Raw genomic sequence first — 20,439 nt, 5'->3', positions numbered from 1 at the left:
TTTATTACTAGCAGATGCTAGCAACTTCGTCCGCATGGAAATGGATGTAAATTGTCAACCCCTGTTTCATTCCCTTCTATTTATCTTATTTGCATGTTTAATATAAATATATTAATAAATTCGTCAAGGATTAACAATCACATCACTTAGTTTCGTTACACAGAATATTCAATTACTTAATTGATGTCTTGCTGTTCCGACTTAAGAATCGATTCTTTTAGATATTGTTTTTATGACAAATTTGTTATAATTAATTTAGAAATATTTTAAAATTAAACGTAGTTACTTAATTTTTTTATTAAACTATAACTTATATTATTGACATCACCTACTTACATAATATTGTAAATAATTCGGTTGACTGTGGCTGGTCCTCAGTAAATTATGTTTCAGAGTCCCAATTAATACTCACCCTCGATCACATTCAATTTTGTGTAAGGCATCTACTTTAGAAAATACTAAATTTAGAAACAATTCTTATATACCTCGGTCATGTCTTTCTTTTAATAAATTAAGATTGATTGATTGAAATTGACCTCTTCTGTACCTCGGCTACCACTGCCCGTAAATCATTGACCAAACAGTACTTTAGCTTGTTTATGTTAAGCTAGCTTGTTTACTTATCAATTTAGTTTTGTTGCTTTTTCCTCTTTAGCCTTTTGTTTTAATTTATCTCTATTATTATTAGCATTATCTCTTTTATCATATTGGATTATGTATTGTATGTTTTCCTTGCGAGCTTGCTATCTAATTTGTGAAATTTATTTGTGAAAACTTGTTATTGGTTATATTCTGTTTTCTATGTTGTTATTTTTGTATTTGGCTGTGTAGTTTTCCTATCTAAATAAATAAGTTGTTAACAGTTTTGACTGAGGGGTAACATCTAGAGAGGCGGGTCCCTATATAATTGGTCTGAGGTATTTAATAAACGTTATATTTCATACAAGCACACTAAGGCCTCACAACTCAACACGTGGCATAATATTTGACTGACAGCGGATGACATCTTGAGTATTTAACTCAGACCAATTACATATGGACCTATATGGCACCCATATTCACGAACAAAATTTTCTGTAAATTTTTAATGTATAAAAATTTTAATGTAAAAATAAATGTATGTCGTTTTCTTTCAGTCGCTCCACTGTCCGCGAGACTTGCGACAAATAACATCAAAGTCGAGACGACTGAAGAAGCAGCTACGACCTGGAAAAGCGAACAAATCCTTGAGACTAACATTGGTGAACTGGACAACCAGTTGTCTCAAGGCAACACCAACACATTGTGTATGTATGACATAAATAGATTCACAAATTGTGTAGTACAGTCATGTGGTATTTCAAAGAAACCCAAGAAAACTGTACTTGCTGAGAATCCACGCGTGAAAACTCACACTGGTGCGAAGCCTTACTCTTGTGAGACATGCAATTATAAAACTGCAGATGAAAACAAGTTATTAAGACATAAAAGAACCCACACTGGCGAAAAGCCTTATTCATGTGAGTCGTGCAGTTATAAAACTACAAGGAAAAGTCATTTGTTAATACACGAAAGAACCCACACTGGTGAAAAGCCTTATTCTTGTGATATATGCAATTATACAACTTCAGAAAAAGGTAAGTTATTAAGACACAATAACACTCACACTGGCGAAAAGCCTTTTTCTTGTAAGCTATGCAATTATAAATGTGCACTTAAACATAATTTATTAAGTCACATGAAAACGCACACTGGCGAAAAGCCTTTTTCTTGTGAGACATGCAATTATAAAACTGCAAGCAAAAGTTATTTATTAATACATGAAAGAACCCACACTGGTGAAAAGCCTTATTCTTGTGATATATGCAATTATAAAACTGCAAAAAAAGATAGTTTAATAAGTCACATGAAAACGCACACTGGCAATAAGCCATACTCTTGTAAAATATGTAATTATAAATGTGCACATAAACATAGTTTATTATATCACATGAAAATGCACACTGGCGAAAAGCCTTTTTCTTGTGAAACATGCAATTATAAAACTGCGTCGAAAGGCAATTTATTAATACACAAAAAGACCCACACAGGTGAAAAGCCTTATTCTTGTGAATTGTGTGATTATAAAACCGCAGAAAAAAGCAAGTTATCATTACACCAAAGAACCCACACTGGCGAAAAGCCTTTTTCTTGTGAGTTATGCGATCATAAATGTGCACATAAACAAAACTTATTAAATCACATAAAAACGCACACTGGTGAAAAGCCTTTTTCTTGTGAGACATGCGATTATAAAACTGCATCGAAAAATTATTTATTAATGCACAAAAGAACCCACACTGGCGAAAAGCCTTATTCTTGTTTGACATGCAATTATAAAACGTCAAGGAAAAGTTATTTATCAAAACATGAAAGAACCCACACCGGTGAAAAGCCTTATCCTTGTGACATGTGCAATTACAAAACTGTGAGAAAAGAAAATTTAATACGTCACATAAAAACGCACACTGGCGAAATGCCTTGAGACGTACAATTAAAAAACCGCAGAAAAAGCAAATTATTAATACACATAAGAACCCACACTGATGAAAAGCCTTTCTCGAGGAGAGAAGCAATGCTGTGAATGATAATGATGCCATACAAATATTGAATATCTCAGCTAAACACCTCCTACTGGTTGTTTAATCATTAACAAGAGAACACTTGACTGCTTCAGCACTTAACAAGTAACAATGCAGTCACAAGTAAAGTGTCAAGCGGCGCGCACACTTGGGAGACGCACATTATATTTAGGAAAACTACCATCTTGAGTTCAAAGCACACTGAAGTACTACACGGGCACATATATACAGTATTTTGACAGGAAGCTATTTCTGTTACATTTCTGAGGCTGGCTGAGGCAGGTATTTGTATCACTGTATGTATTGTCACCAGCAGGCCTGAGATGTAACAAGAGATAGCTATCATTTTGTTGTTGATTATTTCTTACTATGTTTAACAAATTCTTTGATGAATTAAAAAGTATTTTTTTATTTTTGCATTTTCTATTTAAATCATTCATTCAATTGGGATGATGACTAGGTTTGAATATATTGATTTTTATGATACATTCGAGTAAATAAGGTCAATGTTAACTAATTTATACGTAAAAAGCAAAGATTGTCTGGATATTTTCAAAATAAATGTAATTATAAAATTTCAAAATCTTTTATCGTAATTAGGTGAAAATTCATACAGTTTTAGCTTCCTTACATTAAATGTGACATTTTTTATTACGTGAATTATAAACATAAACGCACAAATAACAAAGATATTAGTAATTTTGTTTGAACGCACATACAAATCTAACAATCATTAAGTGCCTACGACGTCATTAGTTCGCACCATTTTGTATGGAGCGTTTTTCAGGGATCCGCGGCAGCGCCGCAAATCTGACCCTTTAAATCCCTGTAGCTCCGAAAGTAATGATCGCAGATACCCTGTTACTTTTACAAAATTGCTTTATTATTAGCATACTCTTAATTTATATACAATTTAAAAAACTGTCATCATCCCTATCGTGTCATGGAGTCATGGAGCCATGTCAAGAAATATGTATTACTAGCGGACGCCCGCGACTTCGTCCGCGTGACCGCATGAATCTCGATGAAAACTTTCAACCCTTATTTCATCCCCTCCTGTTAATATTTTTGCATGTTTTAAATATAATAAATAGTCCACTAATCATTTTACAAACAGATAACTTCAACCACTTTTTAACCCTTTATGTTTGCATAGGATTTTGTAAAATCTTGAATAAAATTATTTTTAGTAATATTCTAAAGTATTTTTTTTAAGAGTAACAGTTTTATTACCTATCCCTACCCTACACCTACTATACCCTACCCCTTACAAACCCTACCCTACCCCTACTCTTTTTAACCGACTTCAAAAAAAAAGCAGAAGGTTCTCAAGGAAGGTAATCTCTGGATCTACTGGACTGATTTTGAAAATTCGCGACATTTTTTGTAGAAAATGATCTTCTTTTGATGGAACAGCAAAAAATCGATCAAGTAATCGAATATTATATGTATATATTCTGTGGATAGTCTAAGCAATGTGTTTGTTACTCTGTAAAATTACGCGTGTGTGTATTACGAGTCAAATTTATAGCTGTATAGTGTATAGACACAGAATATATTTAATGGTGTTAAATATTTTCGACGTGTGAGTTTACCTCGTCCCCCTCAAAAAACGACAGACTTTTTGTTGGTGATTTTGGGTGCGAAACAGGTCCATAGTCTAATTAGTCAAAGGGGGATACAGCCGTTTATTAATTAGTATTCTGTTTCTGAATTCTATGGCAATTTTTGACATTGACTGTTGACACTGACAGTTGACAGTTGAATAAATTTTATAGAATTGACGTACTAGATTTTTGTGCTATCAAATAATAATATTATTAAAATTAATTTATCGATACTGAGTTATAGAGTGTTTATCATATTTTATGCAAAAAATAGTACTAGAATCTAGCCTCTGTTGCCGAAAAGGTTAAAAGTGGGCATAAATAATAGATATATTAATATACAAAGAGAACGAATTAAGGTGGACTGAAACTTTAGTGTGTGTAAAGTAATTAGTAGATGCCATTGCTATTGTAATTATAAAGAATTGAACACTATCGATCCTAACTGCTGTCGCTTTGGAGCTAAAGCACATTACATCAAGGTCAAAGAGCCGTATTGTGGAAGTTTTGACTCAATATAAATTGCAACAAAAATGCAGTGCTGCGTGCCGTTCTGTGTAAATACTTCAGACAATGCGTCAACATCTGAGGGAACAGGAATTACTTTTCAGAAGTGAGTTAAGTTTCATTTGTTGAGTTTCAGCCACTGTTGCCAGTTGGATCTTAAAAGAAGTTACCCGAAATATTAAAAAAAGTAACCTTTTTGTGTAAAAAGTAACCTTTTGACTACTACTACTATTGCTTTTTGCGTTCTACAGCATGGCTAAACCACCATTTCAGCCTTTATGGGCTAAAGTAATTTTGTTTTTTTTTTTTTTAATATCTGTCTGTTACGAATACTAGCCAAGTACTAATTTACTACAAACCGAAGGAGATTTTACTCGTATAGAATCATCTTAAGTAAGGCCCTGATTGTTTGCCTTTTACTTATGGGATAAGAAAAATACAATTAAAGAGCAAGGATTTAAAAAACAATAGACGTTAATTTCTTAAATTCATACTTGATTTTTTTAAGAAATTCAATGTGACTGCAACTTGCTTATTTCGCAACGTCAATTGTAACGTCTTCATTTATAGTGAGATTGACACAGAAACATCGACGAGTTATTGAGCATTTGTCCGCATTTCTTGATTTAACGACCGTTCTGTTTTAGATATACGAAATTGTAAGTTAATTCTAAAAATTCCGAAATATCACGTAAAAGTAACCTTTTTATTAATGTAACCTAAAAGTTACCAATGCAGTCAAAAAATCACCTAAAAGGTTACAAAAGTAACCTTCTGGCAACACTGGTTTCAGCCACAATCGTCAATCTCACAAGAACCACAGCCAACTTCACAACTCTTTTTGAAATGACCCAGTACATAGCTATCAGTATGACATTTGTCTCACTCACTGTGCATTGATTATTATTTTTTTTGTAAGTCTACAATCTCACCTGATGGTAAGTGATAATGGAAGTGGGCTAACTTGTTAGGAGGGGAATAAAAATCTACACCCCTTTTGGTTTCTATACAACGTCCTACTGAAATGTTAAATCGCTTGGCTATAGCCGAAGCCTCCCACCAGCCAGACCAATTAAGGAAACCTTAATCGGCCCAGGACCTCTGTCTTGTAAATCCACCACATATACCATTACAGGAAGTTTCATTACAACCTTTTATTTTTAATATGTCCAAGTATTCCAAGAGCTGATGGCCGTTGGAGTCCCAAAGTGCTGGAATGGCGACCCCAGTAGTAAGCACAGTATTAGCCGACTCCCCACCAGGTGGACTGACAACATCAAATGAGTCACAGGGATTCGCTGGATGCAAGCGGATCAGTATTGTGATGTTTGGAAGTCCCTATAAAAGGCCTATGTCCTGCAGTGGACTCCATCGGCTGATATGATGAAGTATTCCAATGTTCGAACCTATTTAAATTTTGAAGTCTATTTTATATGGTTGATAAGTAAGTTGTTATTCTTAACAAAATGTCCTTTTCAAATATTAAATTGTAAGTTTATTAAAAAGTATGTGCTATCTTTGATTTACTCTTCTACCCAGTTATGCCCGTAAAATATACCACTGCACCACAGAGACCTTCAACATTGATTGATTGAACTTTCTTAGTCACTTTCATGATCATAGTTGTGACCACTTATCAAAATAATATCAAAATGAACATTTTCATAATATTGTGTCAGATTTATCAGCTATATTTGGTTATCAAAAGCTTGTATAAACTGTATTAGGACATGTAGCTGTTAATTTGGTTGTGTATATCCAGGTTACCCAGTAAAGAAAATCTCCGTGCTGCTTGGCTCAAAGCCCTCGGCATACAAGACCATCACCTGCCCGACCCTGCTGTGGTCTGCTCACAGCATTTTATAGATGAAGACTTTTATACAACAAAGAGTTGTAGAAGGCAGATTCGCTCTGATGCCATACCTTCAACAGTGCAGGTCAGTTTATTAAATGTTTTTTGTGATTTATAACATATGACATATCTCTTAGCACTACTAACATGCTATCTATACTAATAGATACTGTAGCTTGGCAACTTTGTTCATAACACTCAGGATTAGGGAGCAGGCCGGGGGCGTGTACAGTTACAGTAAACAGATTTTAAAACCTTTTTCATGGTTGTTCATTATGAATATTGGGTGCAACTGGGTCGAAATATCGACATTAAAAATCTAATCGCTTTATTGTGGTATGTACCCGTTTAAATAATATCCATAACAGTAAACAGTGCACTTGTTTCAGATCAAATCAGAATCTGTAGTGGGAGATGTTGCAACACTTGTGCTGAAGCGTGAAGACTCCATATCAAATGCTGATAACTCGGAATTGGTACATGAAGATGACAATAAGAGAGACAATTCCAACAATGACTGTGTATCTGAAGATAAATACTCTAACGTAAGCATAAAGTTGGAACCAAAGCTTATGGATGAAGATGATGCTTTTCATGCAGCTGAAGATAATTACTCTAGAGTGAGCATAAAGATGGAACCAAGGCTAGAGGATGAAGAAGATGCTTCTCCTAAAAGCGCAGAACACATGGTTGAAATAGAGGTTTCCATAAAGAGTGAAAGTACCGTCTTTGAGTGCACATTATGTTATGAAGACTTTGTGCAAGAAGATGCATACAAGGAACATATGATCATGCATCTCCAGGTGAGACTGTAGCCCACTTCATTTCCTCTGTGGATGGACAGACATGTTGTGACTGAGTTTTGTATTTGACAGAACGCTGCATGTGATGCATCACAAGTGTGCGAGCCTCGTGCAGCTGTGAGCCGCAGCTGTGACGCACTCGTGCTGCAGAACAAGTCAGTATACAACAACACTAGTGTCATAACACTGCTTGCATGTATAGCGCTACCAAACTCACATTCTGCTGCAATGTTTCACAGGACAGGAAGTCAGAGGCTGAATGATGCCCCTCCCCCGGCTGCAGGCTGCGCTCAGGCGACAGGTGAGACAAGTCCACTTGTTTGTGATCCTCTCTTTTTTGCTGGGTTGTAAATAAAAATTCTTGCCTGCAGTACTAAAACAAGAAAATTTTTAGGCAGTTTAGATGCCTAGAAAATCGAGTCACATTTTTATTTGTGAAAAAAAATCTCGTAATTGTAATAATTTTAAAAAACGAAATTGCATTTTTATCGCGCCAGCGCAAACGCCAATCTTAAACTGTGACGTCATTTGCTACAAGGTATTGGTTTGTGATTGGCGTTTTCGGTGACGTGATATATTACCTGTTATATATAATCTTTGTTCCACTTGGTTCCTAACGATCTCACTCACGACTGCAGTCTTTCCCGTTCCACTTGCGAACATTACAATCACAAAAGTGATATGTATGCCAAATTTTAAAATAAAATTGCCAGTTTTTAAAAAGCATTTTTTCATTTTCAGTTATTCTAAATAAAAATATAGATAATATGCGAAACACTACATTCGTACACAAAATTAGTAAAAAATTATACTTTTTGATTTCCAATTTAAAAAAATCGTTAATCTTAAATTCTACAAAAGAACCAGTTAAATTACAACAGGTTCTTTTCAGATTACGGAAAAATCTTGCAGTGATCTTTCTTTCTAACAATTTGAGCAGTGTTGTCAACCTCAAAAAGCTAAAAAACACTAATTCACCAATAAAAAAACAGTAGAAAGCAGTAGGTAAAGTATAAAAAGGAAGATTTCATAATTTTGCTCATTTGTTTCAAACAATAAACAATTTTCTTAGTTGCTAGAACTCACATACGTATTGATGATCACAATAACAAAAAAATAACAAAAATGAAAATGAAATTATTTTCAGTTTTCGCCTCATCTTCAGAGTTTAGTATTTACATTTTTTTTTAATCATACATATTTTTGTTGAATCCCGACAAGATACTTCCATCTAGTGTCATTGCATTTTATTACGTAGTGGTTATCAAAAAATGGTTGCATAGTATATATAATAGGTGGTGCTGAACGCTAGTTGAAAAACAGTAAAAAATAGAAATGTAACAGAAAACATGGATAACAATGTAAAAACAGCAAATCTACCGTTAAAACAGTAGGGTTGGCAACACTGGATTTGAGTCACATTGTCTACGTCGTCAACAACCAAGCGTTATTGATACAGACATCTGAACTGTAAGAATATGTACTGTCTTTGAGAGTTGTATCCTGTACAGTATAGTTGTATCTCCGCATTTCTGCTAAATTACAGTTCGTGCGCTGTAGCATGGTGCAAATGTAATTATTATACAATGCCTATAAAATCCTTCCTTTTATTTTTTTAAACTGTTCGACGTCCTTGGGGTTCTAGCACTTTTATGCCTTAAAGTTTCAGGATTTTAAAGGCATTTTAAAATAAATATATTTTATTTATTCTGCTTCAAAAACGAATTGTTATAGTTTTTTTTTTATTCTTTACAAGTTAGCCCTTGACTATAATCTCACCTGATGGTAAGTGATGATGCAGTCTAAGATGGAAGCGGGCTAACTTGTCAAGGAGGAGGATGAAAATCCACACCCCTTTCGGTTTCTACACGGCATCGTACCGGAACGCTAAATCGCTTTGCGATACGTCTTTGCCGGTAGGGTGGTAACTAGCCACGGCCGAAGCCTTCCACCAGCCAGACCTGGACAATTTAAGAAAATCTCAATCTGCCCAGCCGGGGATCGAACCCAGGACCTCCGGTCTTGTAAATCCACCGCGGCTACCACTGCGCCACGGAGGCCGTCATAGTTGTAAATTGAGCAATTTTTTCATGTAGTTCTCAACAATGGACGTAGTTAAATATGATTAAACTACTTTCAAAATCAATTGAAATTCTTAAATTAGATGAAAATTCATAATAGTTTTAAAATTAATAAGATTATAAAATTTCAAATCAATTAAAAAAATCTTTGATTTCATGAAAATTCATAATTTCTTACATTTAATGAGACATTTTTCATTATCTGAATGATAAATTATAAACGCACAAACAACAAAAGTATATTAGGTAAAAAGTGCTTTTAACGTTTTTGGCTTTCTTTTAAACATATGTAGGTCTACCTTATGGTGTCATTTGATTTAAATTAATTGAAGGTAAATCGATGTATAGTGCGACACAAAAAAGTAAAAAATAAATGAGGACGCTGGTGTCCTTCTTATGGTAACCCTGTGTAGTGTGTAACCAAAACTACTTGATACTTGATATTTTTTAATATCTCATTCATTTATTAGTTCTTTTTTTTTAATTTTTAACAATTTAAATATAAATATAAAATACAAAACACTATTAAAAATTTATATAAAAAAAAAACAACCCTCCCGCTGCGGGACATTTGAGTGCCCAAGCAACCGGTGGTCAGGACTCCAGAGTGAGGAACCTCCTCACAATACGCGCCGTCTCATGACTCACTGCCTTCTGTATCCGACTCTTGATCCAACAGTTAAGCGAAAGCTTCTTAAGGTGTTGGTCGAAGCTTTTCGCTATAAGACCATTACTGAAACTTGATATTATTTTTAATATCTGTAATTATGTACCTATTTTATGTGTTGTTTCAGTAGCTCCACGATCCGCGAGACTTGCGGCAAACAACGACAACAAAGTGCAGGCAACTGAAGAAGTTGGTGCGACGTGGACCCACAATAATGCAATGCCTTATTCTTGTGAGACATACTATTACAAAATTGCCGAAAAAAACAAGCTTAGACATAAAAGAACCCACACTGGCGAGAAGCCTTACTCTTGTGAGATATGCAATTACAAATGTGCACATGAAAATTCTTTATTATATCACATGAAAACGCATACAGGTGAAAAGCCTTACTCTTGTGAGACATGCAGTTATAAAACTGCAAACAAAAGTCATTTAACACAACATAAAATAATCCACACTGGCGAAAAGCCTTTTTCATGCGAGACATGCAAAGCTAAATTTGCACTCAAAGGTGCTTTAGACAAGCATAAAAAAACCCACATTGTTGCGAAGCCTTATTTTTGTGACACATGCAATTATAAAGCTCCAGAAAAAAACAAGCTATTAAGACACAAAAGAATCCACACTGGCGAGAAGCCATATTCTTGTGAGATATGCAATTATAAATGTGCACATAAGAATTCTTTATTATATCACATGAAAACGCATACAGGCGAAAAACCTTACTCTTGTGAAACATGCAGTTATAAAACTGCAAACAAAAGTCATTTAACACAACATAAAGTAATCCACACTGGCGAAAAGCCTTTTTCTTGTGAGACATGCAATTATAAATTTGCACACAAAGGTGCTTTAGAAAAACATAAAAAAACTCACACTGGTGAAAAGCCTTTTTCTTGTGAGACATGCAATTATAAATCTGCACAGAAACGTGATTTAGAAAGGCATAAAAAAACCCACACTGGTGAAAAGCCTTACTCTTGTGAGACATGCGATTATAAAACTGCACATAAAAGTAACTTAATAAATCATAAAAAAACCCACACTGGTGAAAATCCTTTCTCGTGATAATGATGGTATACAAAACAGTTGTTTAATTATTGACAAGAGAACACTTGAGTTCATCAGCACTTAACAAGTAACAATGCAGTCTCACAAGTGAAGTGTCAAGCGGCGCGCACACTTGGGAGACGCACATTATATTTAGGAAAAATGCCATTTTGAGTTCAAATCACACTGTGAAGTATATACAGTACATGCTCCTTATGAGGATAATCTTATTTTTAGATGTAGAGGTTAGCCAAAGTTATTTATTTATTATATTTTAAACTATTTTTATAATCCATTAATAAGTATCCATATTTATTAATGTCGTTATATAGGTATTGTTAATAAAAATAGGGAAATTTTAAATAAAATAAATTGATATGAAAGCAGTATTTTGTGTTTTATTTCTTCATGAATTCTCATGATCATCATATATTTAACGTCAATTGCAAAGCTTTTTTATATAGCCCATAAAAACCTATAATTTATTAGTGTAAGCTAATAATGAATATGTTTATGTGTACATTTATAATTGCATATCTCACAAGAATAAGGCTTCTCGCCGGTTTGGCATCATTTATCATCATAGCTTTTTTTCTGCAGTTTTATTGCATGTCTCACAAGAGTAAGGCGCCTCATCAGTGTGGATTCGTGTCGCACCTGTTTCTTCAGTTATTGTTTCAGCACTTTGTTGTTGTTTGTCACAAGTCTCACGGATTGTGGAGCTACTGATAAAAAACTACTCACAAATAAAAACAAAGTATTTATTAATAAGATTTCAAAATACCAATACATAGTATTTAATGAAACAGTAACAAATAGTTATTTGATTATTGATGATTCATAATTATTTTGCTATGAGAACTTCATTTGAAAAAATAATACAAAAGGAATTTTATACTTGACCACGTGAGTTTCGGTTTCGGCCGAAACTGTAGCTACGTCCGAATATTCGGTTTCGGCCAGAAAACCAGTTTCGGTCGGTTTCTAATAAATACATATATATTAAAAAATAATATCAAGTATCAAGGTAGTTTTGGTTACAGTACACACTACACAGGGTTACCACAAGAACGACACCAGCGCCCTTATTAGTTAAAGTAAATTGTGAGCAGAGCGTTTTGTTTCAGTCGCTCCACTGTCCGCGAGACTTGCGGCAAACGACTACAAAGTGCAGGCAACTGAAGAAGCAGCTGCGACCTGGAAAAGTGATCAAATCCTTGAGACTGACATTGACGAACTGGACAACCAGTTGTCTCAAAGCAACACCACAAGTGATATTTTCAAGAAACCTAAGAAAACTGTATTGGATGATAATCCACGCGTGAAAACCCGCACCGGTGGGAAGGCTTACTCTTGTGAGACATGCAATTATAAAACAGCAAACAAAAGTCATTTCTCACAACATAAAAGAATCCACACTGGCGAAAAGCCTTTTTCTTGTGAGATATGCAATTATAAAACTGCACAAAAATGTAGTTTACAAAAGCATAAAAAAACCCACACTGGCGATAAGCCTTTTTCTTGTGAGACATGCAATTATAAATTTGCACAAAAAGGTGATTTAGAAAGGCATAAAAGAACCCACACCGGTGAAAAGCCTTTTTCTTGTGATACGTGCAATTATAAATTTGCACACAAAGGTGATTTAGGAAGGCATAAAAGAACCCACACTGGAGAAAAGCCTTACTCTTGTAAGACATGCAATTATAAAACTGCACAGAAAGGTAACTTATTTAAACATGAAAAAACCCACACTGGTACACAAATACAAAACAAATGACAAAAGTGTAAAGTTCTTCACTTGAGACGTTTTGCGGATAAATATCTCAGCTAAACACGTACTGGTTGTTTAATCATTGACAAGAGAACACTTGACTGCATCAGCACTTAACAAGTAACAATGCAGTCTCACAAGTGAAGTGTCAAGCGGCGCGCACACTTGGGAGACGCACATTATATTTGGAAAAACTGCCATTTTGAGTTCAAATCACGCTGTGAAGTACATGCAGTAGGTACATGATAACCTTATTTTTTAACCAAAGTTATTTATTTATTATATTTTAAAATTATTTTTATTTTCTTCTAGTAAATATTCATATTTATTAATAGTGTTTTATAGATTTTGTTAATAAAAATAGGTATGTAGGGCAACTAAATATAATGAATATAATTTAATTATTAGCGAAATTGTAAATAAAAGAAATTGGTATGAAAACAGTATTTTGTGTTTTATTTCGACATGAATTTGCATCATCATCATCATCACCATATATTTAAGGTCATAATTTGATTTCATTTTAACACAAAATTACCGAAACGATTTTAATGAAAATTAAATGGGACCAATCTGGAATCTCTCAAACAAAATGAAAATTTTCGAAATCTTATATATGAATGCGAAATCTCGAAAACCGTTTGACGTCCAAAGATGAAATTTGTCAGGGAGGTAGTTTATAGTTAGTAGACGTCCGCTAAAAACGGATTTTGCGACAGAGTTAATTACACTTTTGTCATTCACTGTTTTGTATAACATCATTATCACGTGAAAGGATTTTCATCAGTGTGGGTTTTTTATGATTAAATGAGTTACTTTATAGCGCAGTTTTATAATTGCATGTCATGCAAGGAAAAGGCTTTTCTCCAGTGTAGGTTTTTTATGTTGTGACAAATAACTTTTGTTTGCTATTTTATAATTGCATGTCTCACAAGATTAAGGCTTTTCTACTGTATGCGTTTTCATGTGATATAATTTTTAATGTGCTCATTTATCCATTCATTCATTGCATATCTCACAAGAATAAGGCTCCTCGCCAGTGTGGCATCTTTTATGTCTTGATAGCTTTTTTTCTGCAGTTTTACAATTGCATGTCTCACAAGAGTAAGGCTTTGCGTCAGTACCACGTCGCCCCTTTCATTTGCCTGCACTTTGTTGTCGTTGTTTGCCGCAAGTCTCGCGGAGTGTGGAGTTACTGAAACAAAACACAGAAAATAGGTGCTTAATTATGGAATTGGATATTGAAAAATAAAATCAAGTATCAAGGTAGTTTTGGTTACAGTACACACTACACAGGGTTACCATAAGAACGACATCAGCGCCCTCACCTAGTTTTACTCTTTTGTGTCGCACTATACATATTTTCTATGCATGCGCGATTTAAAGGGTTTTTTTGCGGATAGCTAAATAAAGCTCACTCTAATTTTGCTTAAATTCGTCATTACATTCACGTGACAATGGGTGCAATGAAAATAAATCTATCCATACTTCTCCACGTTATGCAACATTTAACAAAATACAAATGTTAGGCTTTAACTTTATTGATTGATTTTTTTTGTGATACGCGCTCCTTTTAAACCCGCTATGAAACGCCGCAGACAATAGTATACCTGGACCCAGCGATGATGGCGCCATCTGCGTTTAGCTTTTACTGGATTATTTATTAATGATATTTTAATATGAGGATAATATATTTTTTTGATTCGATTGAGATGATGACTAGTTTTAAATATATTGTTTTTTGTGAGAAATTCGTGTAAATAATGATTTATAATGACCTTATAAGCCAAAAATTTCGTTGTAACCGTATAATGTTTACACAATTATTATTATTTTTTTGACGGCCTCCGTGGCGCAGTGGTATGCGCGGTGGAATTACAAATCAGAGGTCCTGTGTTCGATCCCCAGCTGGACAGATTGAGATTTTCTTATTTAGCCCAGGTCTGGCTGGTGGGAGGTTTCGGCTGTGGCTAGTTACCACCCTACCGGCAAAGACGTACCGCCAAGCGATTTAGCGTTCCGGTACGATGTCGTGTAGAAACCGAAAAGATTGTGGATTTTCATCCTCCTCCTAACAAGTTAGCCCGCTTCCATCTTAGACTGCATCACCACTTACCATCAGGTGAGATTGTAGTCAAGGACTAACTTGTAAAGAATAAAAAATATATATATTATTAGTAAATATTGCGGGAACGAATTTCAGGTGCACAGATATTATAAGCAAAGCTGTCGCTAATGTTAGTAGGAGTGAATTGTGAGAAGAGTGTTTTGTTTCAGTCACGACACTGTCCGCGACAAACGACAACAAAGTGCAGGTAACTGAAGAAGCAGCTGCGACCTGGAAAAGTGAACAAATCCTTGAGACTAACATTGGTGAACTGGACAAGCAATTGTCTCAAAGCAACACCAAAACACTCTGTATGTATGACATAGATTGTGTAGCACAGTCAAGTGATATTTTCAAGGAACCCAAGAAAACTGTACTGGACGCTAATCCACGCGTGAAAACCCACGCTGGTGGGAAGGCTTACTCTTGTGAGACATGCAGTTATAAAACTACAGAAAGAAACAAGTTATTAAGACATAAAAGAATCCACACTGGCGAGAAGCCTTATTCTTGTGAGATATGCAATTATAAATGTGCACATAAAAATTCTTTATTATATCACATGAAAACGCATACAGGTGAAAAGCCTTATTCTTGTGAAACATGCAATTATAAAACAGCAAACAAAAGTCATTTAACACAACATAAAAAAATCCACACTGGCGTAAAGCCTTTTTCTTGTGAGATATGTAATTATAAAACTGCGGAAAAAACTAGTTTATTAAGTCACATTAAAAAGCACACTGGCGATAAACCTTATTCTTGTGAAATATGTAATTATAAATGTGCACATAAATATAATTTATTTTATCACATTAAAACGCACACTGGCGAAAAGCCTTATTCTTGTGAGACATGCAATTATAAAACTGCACGTAAAAGTAATTTATTAATACATAATAAAACCCATACTGGCGAAAAGCCTTTTACTTGTGAGACGTGCAATGCCAAATTTGCACACAAAGGTGGTTTAAAAAAGCACAAAAAAACCCACACTGGTGAAAAGCCTTTTTCTTGTGAGACATGCAGTTATAAATTTGCACACAAAGGCGATTTAGAAAGGCATAAAAGAACCCACACTGGTGAAAAACCTTACTCTTGTAAGACATGCAATTATAAAACTGCACAGAAAAGTAACTTATTTAAACATGAAAAAACCCACACTGGTGATTAACCTTTCTCTTGCTAATAATGTTATACAAACATTTAATGATAAAAGTGTAACTTTTTAGTTCATTTCCTAGTTAGTCCAGCTCCTTATGAGGATAATTATTTTTAAACTAGCGGACGCCTGCGACTTCGTCCGCGTGGAATTCAGTTTTTCACAAATCCCACGAGAACCATGGATTTCTCCGGGATGAAAGTAGCCTATGAAATCTATTTCCATTCCAAATTGCAGCAAAATCGCTTCAGTGTCCGCAGCATAAAGGAGAAACAAACATAACACAACAACAAAACAACACACACAACCTTTATAATATTAGTGTGATTATGAGGATTAACCAATGTTATTTATTTATTGTATTTTAAACTATTTTTATTTTCCATTAGTAGATATCTTAATAAAAAAATGCGAATTCGTCATGATATTCCAAAAAGCACTTAACGTACAAAGTTAAAATTTTGCAGGGAGGTAGTTCGTAGGTAGTAGACGTCAATTAATAACGGATTTTTTTAATATCCCGCTACAAAACTCCACAGACAATAGGAATAAAAGCTATGCTATTGCCAGCTTGAACGAATATGCGAGAAGTCGCGGAGCTGATATTGATACATGATGTAAACAGTTTGCCTGATATAAACATCAAAAGTATATTGTATCTAGCATTAGGAAACCATGAAATTGTAATAAATAATTTAACTTATGTAAATTCTGTTTTATTTATTTCGAAAAGATAAATTAATTATTTTTCCCGTAAATATTACAACATACATACATCTACAGGCTGATATCAAGGCCTACTAAAATAATGCAACTTATGTAAGCCGTAAGTAAAACTTTACGGCTTTTAAGTTATATTGATTCACACTAAAACACACACATACACAAAACACAGATACACACTCAAAACACAGACACACGCACCCATACACACACACACACAATTATTTTGCATGTTAGTTTTAATTTCTATTACACCCTCAGAATACAGAAAACCACTTGGTTTTGTGGTTTTCTGTATTCTGAGATTACACCATATCCTTAATGATTGTTAAAATTATTTTTATTATAAGCAAGAAGAGCGAGGATCCTAAGATACAGGTTTATCAAACTTAAATCAGGGTCCATTGTAAAAGGACTTATTTTAACAATAAATTTCATTTCATTTCATTTCATTGATTTTTCTACAAATACAAAAATCAATATGACATAAAAACCGTAAAGTTTCGGCTAACATATACTGCGTTATTTTAGTGGGGCTTGATGTCAGCTATCAGCCTGTAGAGTGTAATTACAAGACGCCTGTATATGTATATATTTATAACTTTAGTTCAGAGGGTAATTAAATAGATGGCGTTACTGCGTTGTGTGACAAAAAAGCGAAGTTGGCTCTCTTTACCATTTAAATTAATTTACTCTTTGGTTACAAACGGCTAAGGTGTCTGTGTTCGTTTTTCGTCTGTGGTTTGTGTGGTGTGAACAAAAACAAACAAAAAAAACGAAATACAAATCCAAATTTTTATTGCATAAAATAATTTTTATTTTTGTATTACACAAAACAAAACTTGAACAAAATGCAGTGTTGTGCGCCTTTCTGCGAAACTACTTCTGCATCTGAGAGGCAGGGTGTTACATTTCACGGGTGAGTACAAACAAAACAATAAACCACAATGAGTAAGATCTTCCCTGGCAAAGATTTAATTGTATTTAGGGCTCCGGTCGCTGGTTGAAATCTATTGTAGTCAAAGATTACACTATTAATTAAATATTAGCGGACGCCCCCGGATTTTGTTTTTCACAAATCCCTCGGAAACAATGGATTTTTCCGGGATAAAAAGTGTGCCTATGTGTTAATCCAGTCTACCAATATATATATACACACACACATATATATATAATACCAATCAATACTTCAGTAGTCGAGGCGAGTAGTCAGTGAAAGAGTAGCAAACAATCAAACATTCGTATCATCAAAATCATCAGTTTTGAGTCGCAAATCTTGGTATATCATGAATCTTTTCGGTATAAAAAGTAGTCTATGTGTATCCAGAGTAAAATCTATTTCTATTCCAAATTTTAGCCAAATCGCTTTAGTAATAGCGGCATTAAAGAGGAACAAACATCCAAACATACATCAAAACATCCATACAAACTTTCGCGTTTATAATATTAGTAGGATAGTAGGATTATCATTAACAACCTATATTCGGTTCACTGTTGAGCACCATTAGGCTTTAGTCCTTATGCAGATTGGTTAGCTGCTGGGTTTTATCCAGGGGTTTTGTTGGATTACTTTTCAATATTGCTCGGCATTTTGTGGGGTTAGAAGGTTTGGGGGTAAGGATACCCACACAACCCCTACCACTCAAAAATACCTAAATTATCATGTGTGTAATTAATAAAACAAATTGTACTATTCTTTTGTTGATATAAATAGTGCGGTACTTCATAGGTTTCCTAGTGACAAGTCTCTCCGTGCAGCTTGGCACAGAGCCCTTGGCACTCAAGACACGCTACTGCCAGAAGCTGCTGTGGTCTGCTCACTGCATTTCTTGGATGACCACTTCTATGAAACAGCCGCTTGTGGAAGGCAGATTCGCTCTGATGCCATACCTTCGACAGTGCAGGTCAGTTTATTGAATGTTTTATTTGTGATAGTTACCATGGGAAGGGCTAAGACTTGCGAGTGCTTACAGCAGCACTACTAACATGCAATCAGTAATGTAGAAGTAACTTGTAGTATATTTACAGATGTGCATGATATGCCTGGACTCTGACAGCAAGCTGTTTCTAATGAGTAAACACAAGTTGGAGGAGGCATATCAACAGCTGACTGGACTGTCTGTGAGTTGACAATTCATCTGTATGTAATGTAAATATTCTTATTTTATCTATTACCATTAACAACAGGTATTCGGCTCACTATTGAACATAAGTCTTCTCTCAGATTGAGAGGGGTTACCGGTTAGGCCTTAGTCCAATGCAGATTGTCTGAAAACTCTCTGGTATGCAGGTTTCCTCACAATGTTTTCCTTCTCTATTTGAGACACGTGATATTTAATTTTTTAAAATAACTGAAAAGTTGGATGTGCATGCCCCAGACCGGATTCAAACCCACACCCTCTGAACTCTGAGACAGAGGTCATAACCATTGGGCTATCACGGATCTCATTAACCAAAATTAATTAAGTTAAGACACAAATACAAAGGCTGCCTTACAAATCAACATAGTGTAAAATAGACCCAGCTCCTAAAAATAAAGATTATAAAAAAAATTAATGGTCAAGAGCATAGTGACGTCATGATTACGCCGTATTTAGTATGGGGTGTTTTTCACCAATGCTGCAAAGATGCCCCTGTATCTCCGAAAGACCTTAACACAGTTATAAAGTCTACTATCAGAGACACAGAGTTATAAAGTCTCATACCAATGGGGATGATGACTAGGTTTGAATATATTGATTTTTATAATAAATTCGGGTGAATAAGGTCAATGTTAACTAATTTATACATAAAAAGCAAAGATTGACTGAATATTTGCAAAATAAATAAGATTATAAAATTTCAAAATCTATTAAAAATCTTTTATCGTAATTAGATTAAAATTCATACAGTTTTAGCTTCCTTACATTAAATGTGATATTTTTTAATACATGAACTATAAATATAAACGCAGAAATAACAAAGATATTAGTAATTTTGTTTAAACGCCCATACAAATCTAACGATCATTAAGTGCCCACAACGTCATTAGTTCGTACCATTTTGTATGGGGCGTTTGTTGGATCCGCAGCAATGACGCAAATCTGACCCTTTAAATCCCTGTAGCTCCAAAAGTAATGATCGCAGATACCCTGTTACTTTTACAAAATTGCTTTCCTATTAGCACACTCGTAATTTATATACAATTTAAAAAACTGTCATCATCCCTATTACAATAGGACCTACCTCTCTAGACTCAGTCCAAAGGTGCAAACCCAGTTGTTTCAGTTGTGTGCGCGAACAAACCTGCAGGACGCTGTGTGTGTGCTGTGTGCTCAGAGATTGAGAAACTTCCGGAGATTGAGAGACTTGAGCTTGAGAGCTCGCTCAGTTGTGATGGACTCGATACAGAAATATGAATTAGTGAGTAATATTACCTAAATATAAATATAAACTATTTTTTATATACTAGTTTTCGCTTTGACTCATTCCCCTACCCTACCCCTACCCTACCCTACCCCTAC

The 20,439-nt window shown here is 34.7% G+C and overlaps 2 protein-coding genes across 6 annotated transcripts in view; both read left to right on the top strand.

Moving 5' to 3' along the window:
* LOC128199675 (zinc finger protein 271-like) overlaps positions 1-3,011 on the top strand; it is a 65,325-nt gene extending 62,314 nt beyond the window's left edge. For all 5 annotated transcript variants that reach the window (XM_052890192.1, XM_052890190.1, XM_052890194.1 and 2 more), the window contains one exon: positions 1,137-3,011. In XM_052890192.1, the coding sequence (XP_052746152.1) occupies positions 1,137-2,503 (1,367 nt within the window). In that variant the 3' untranslated portion in view covers positions 2,504-3,011. The remainder of the gene's footprint in view (positions 1-1,136) is intronic.
* Positions 3,012-4,360: 1,349 nt separating this feature from the next.
* The window catches only part of LOC112056150 (zinc finger protein 91), a 32,340-nt gene continuing 16,261 nt past the window's right edge, over positions 4,361-20,439 (top strand). The window contains exons 1-4 of the mRNA XM_024096512.2: positions 4,361-4,820; positions 6,477-6,651; positions 18,965-19,057; positions 20,195-20,338. Coding sequence (XP_023952280.2) covers positions 4,741-4,820; positions 6,477-6,651; positions 18,965-19,057; positions 20,195-20,338 — 492 coding nt within the window. The 5' untranslated portion in view covers positions 4,361-4,740. The remainder of the gene's footprint in view (positions 4,821-6,476; positions 6,652-18,964; positions 19,058-20,194; positions 20,339-20,439) is intronic.

This window comes from Bicyclus anynana, chromosome 27, assembly GCF_947172395.1.
Source record: "Bicyclus anynana chromosome 27, ilBicAnyn1.1, whole genome shotgun sequence".
NCBI classification, from domain to species: domain Eukaryota; kingdom Metazoa; phylum Arthropoda; class Insecta; order Lepidoptera; family Nymphalidae; genus Bicyclus; species Bicyclus anynana.
Note: the sequence above shows the minus strand (reverse complement) of the source record. Positions and strands in the feature narration are given on the sequence as shown.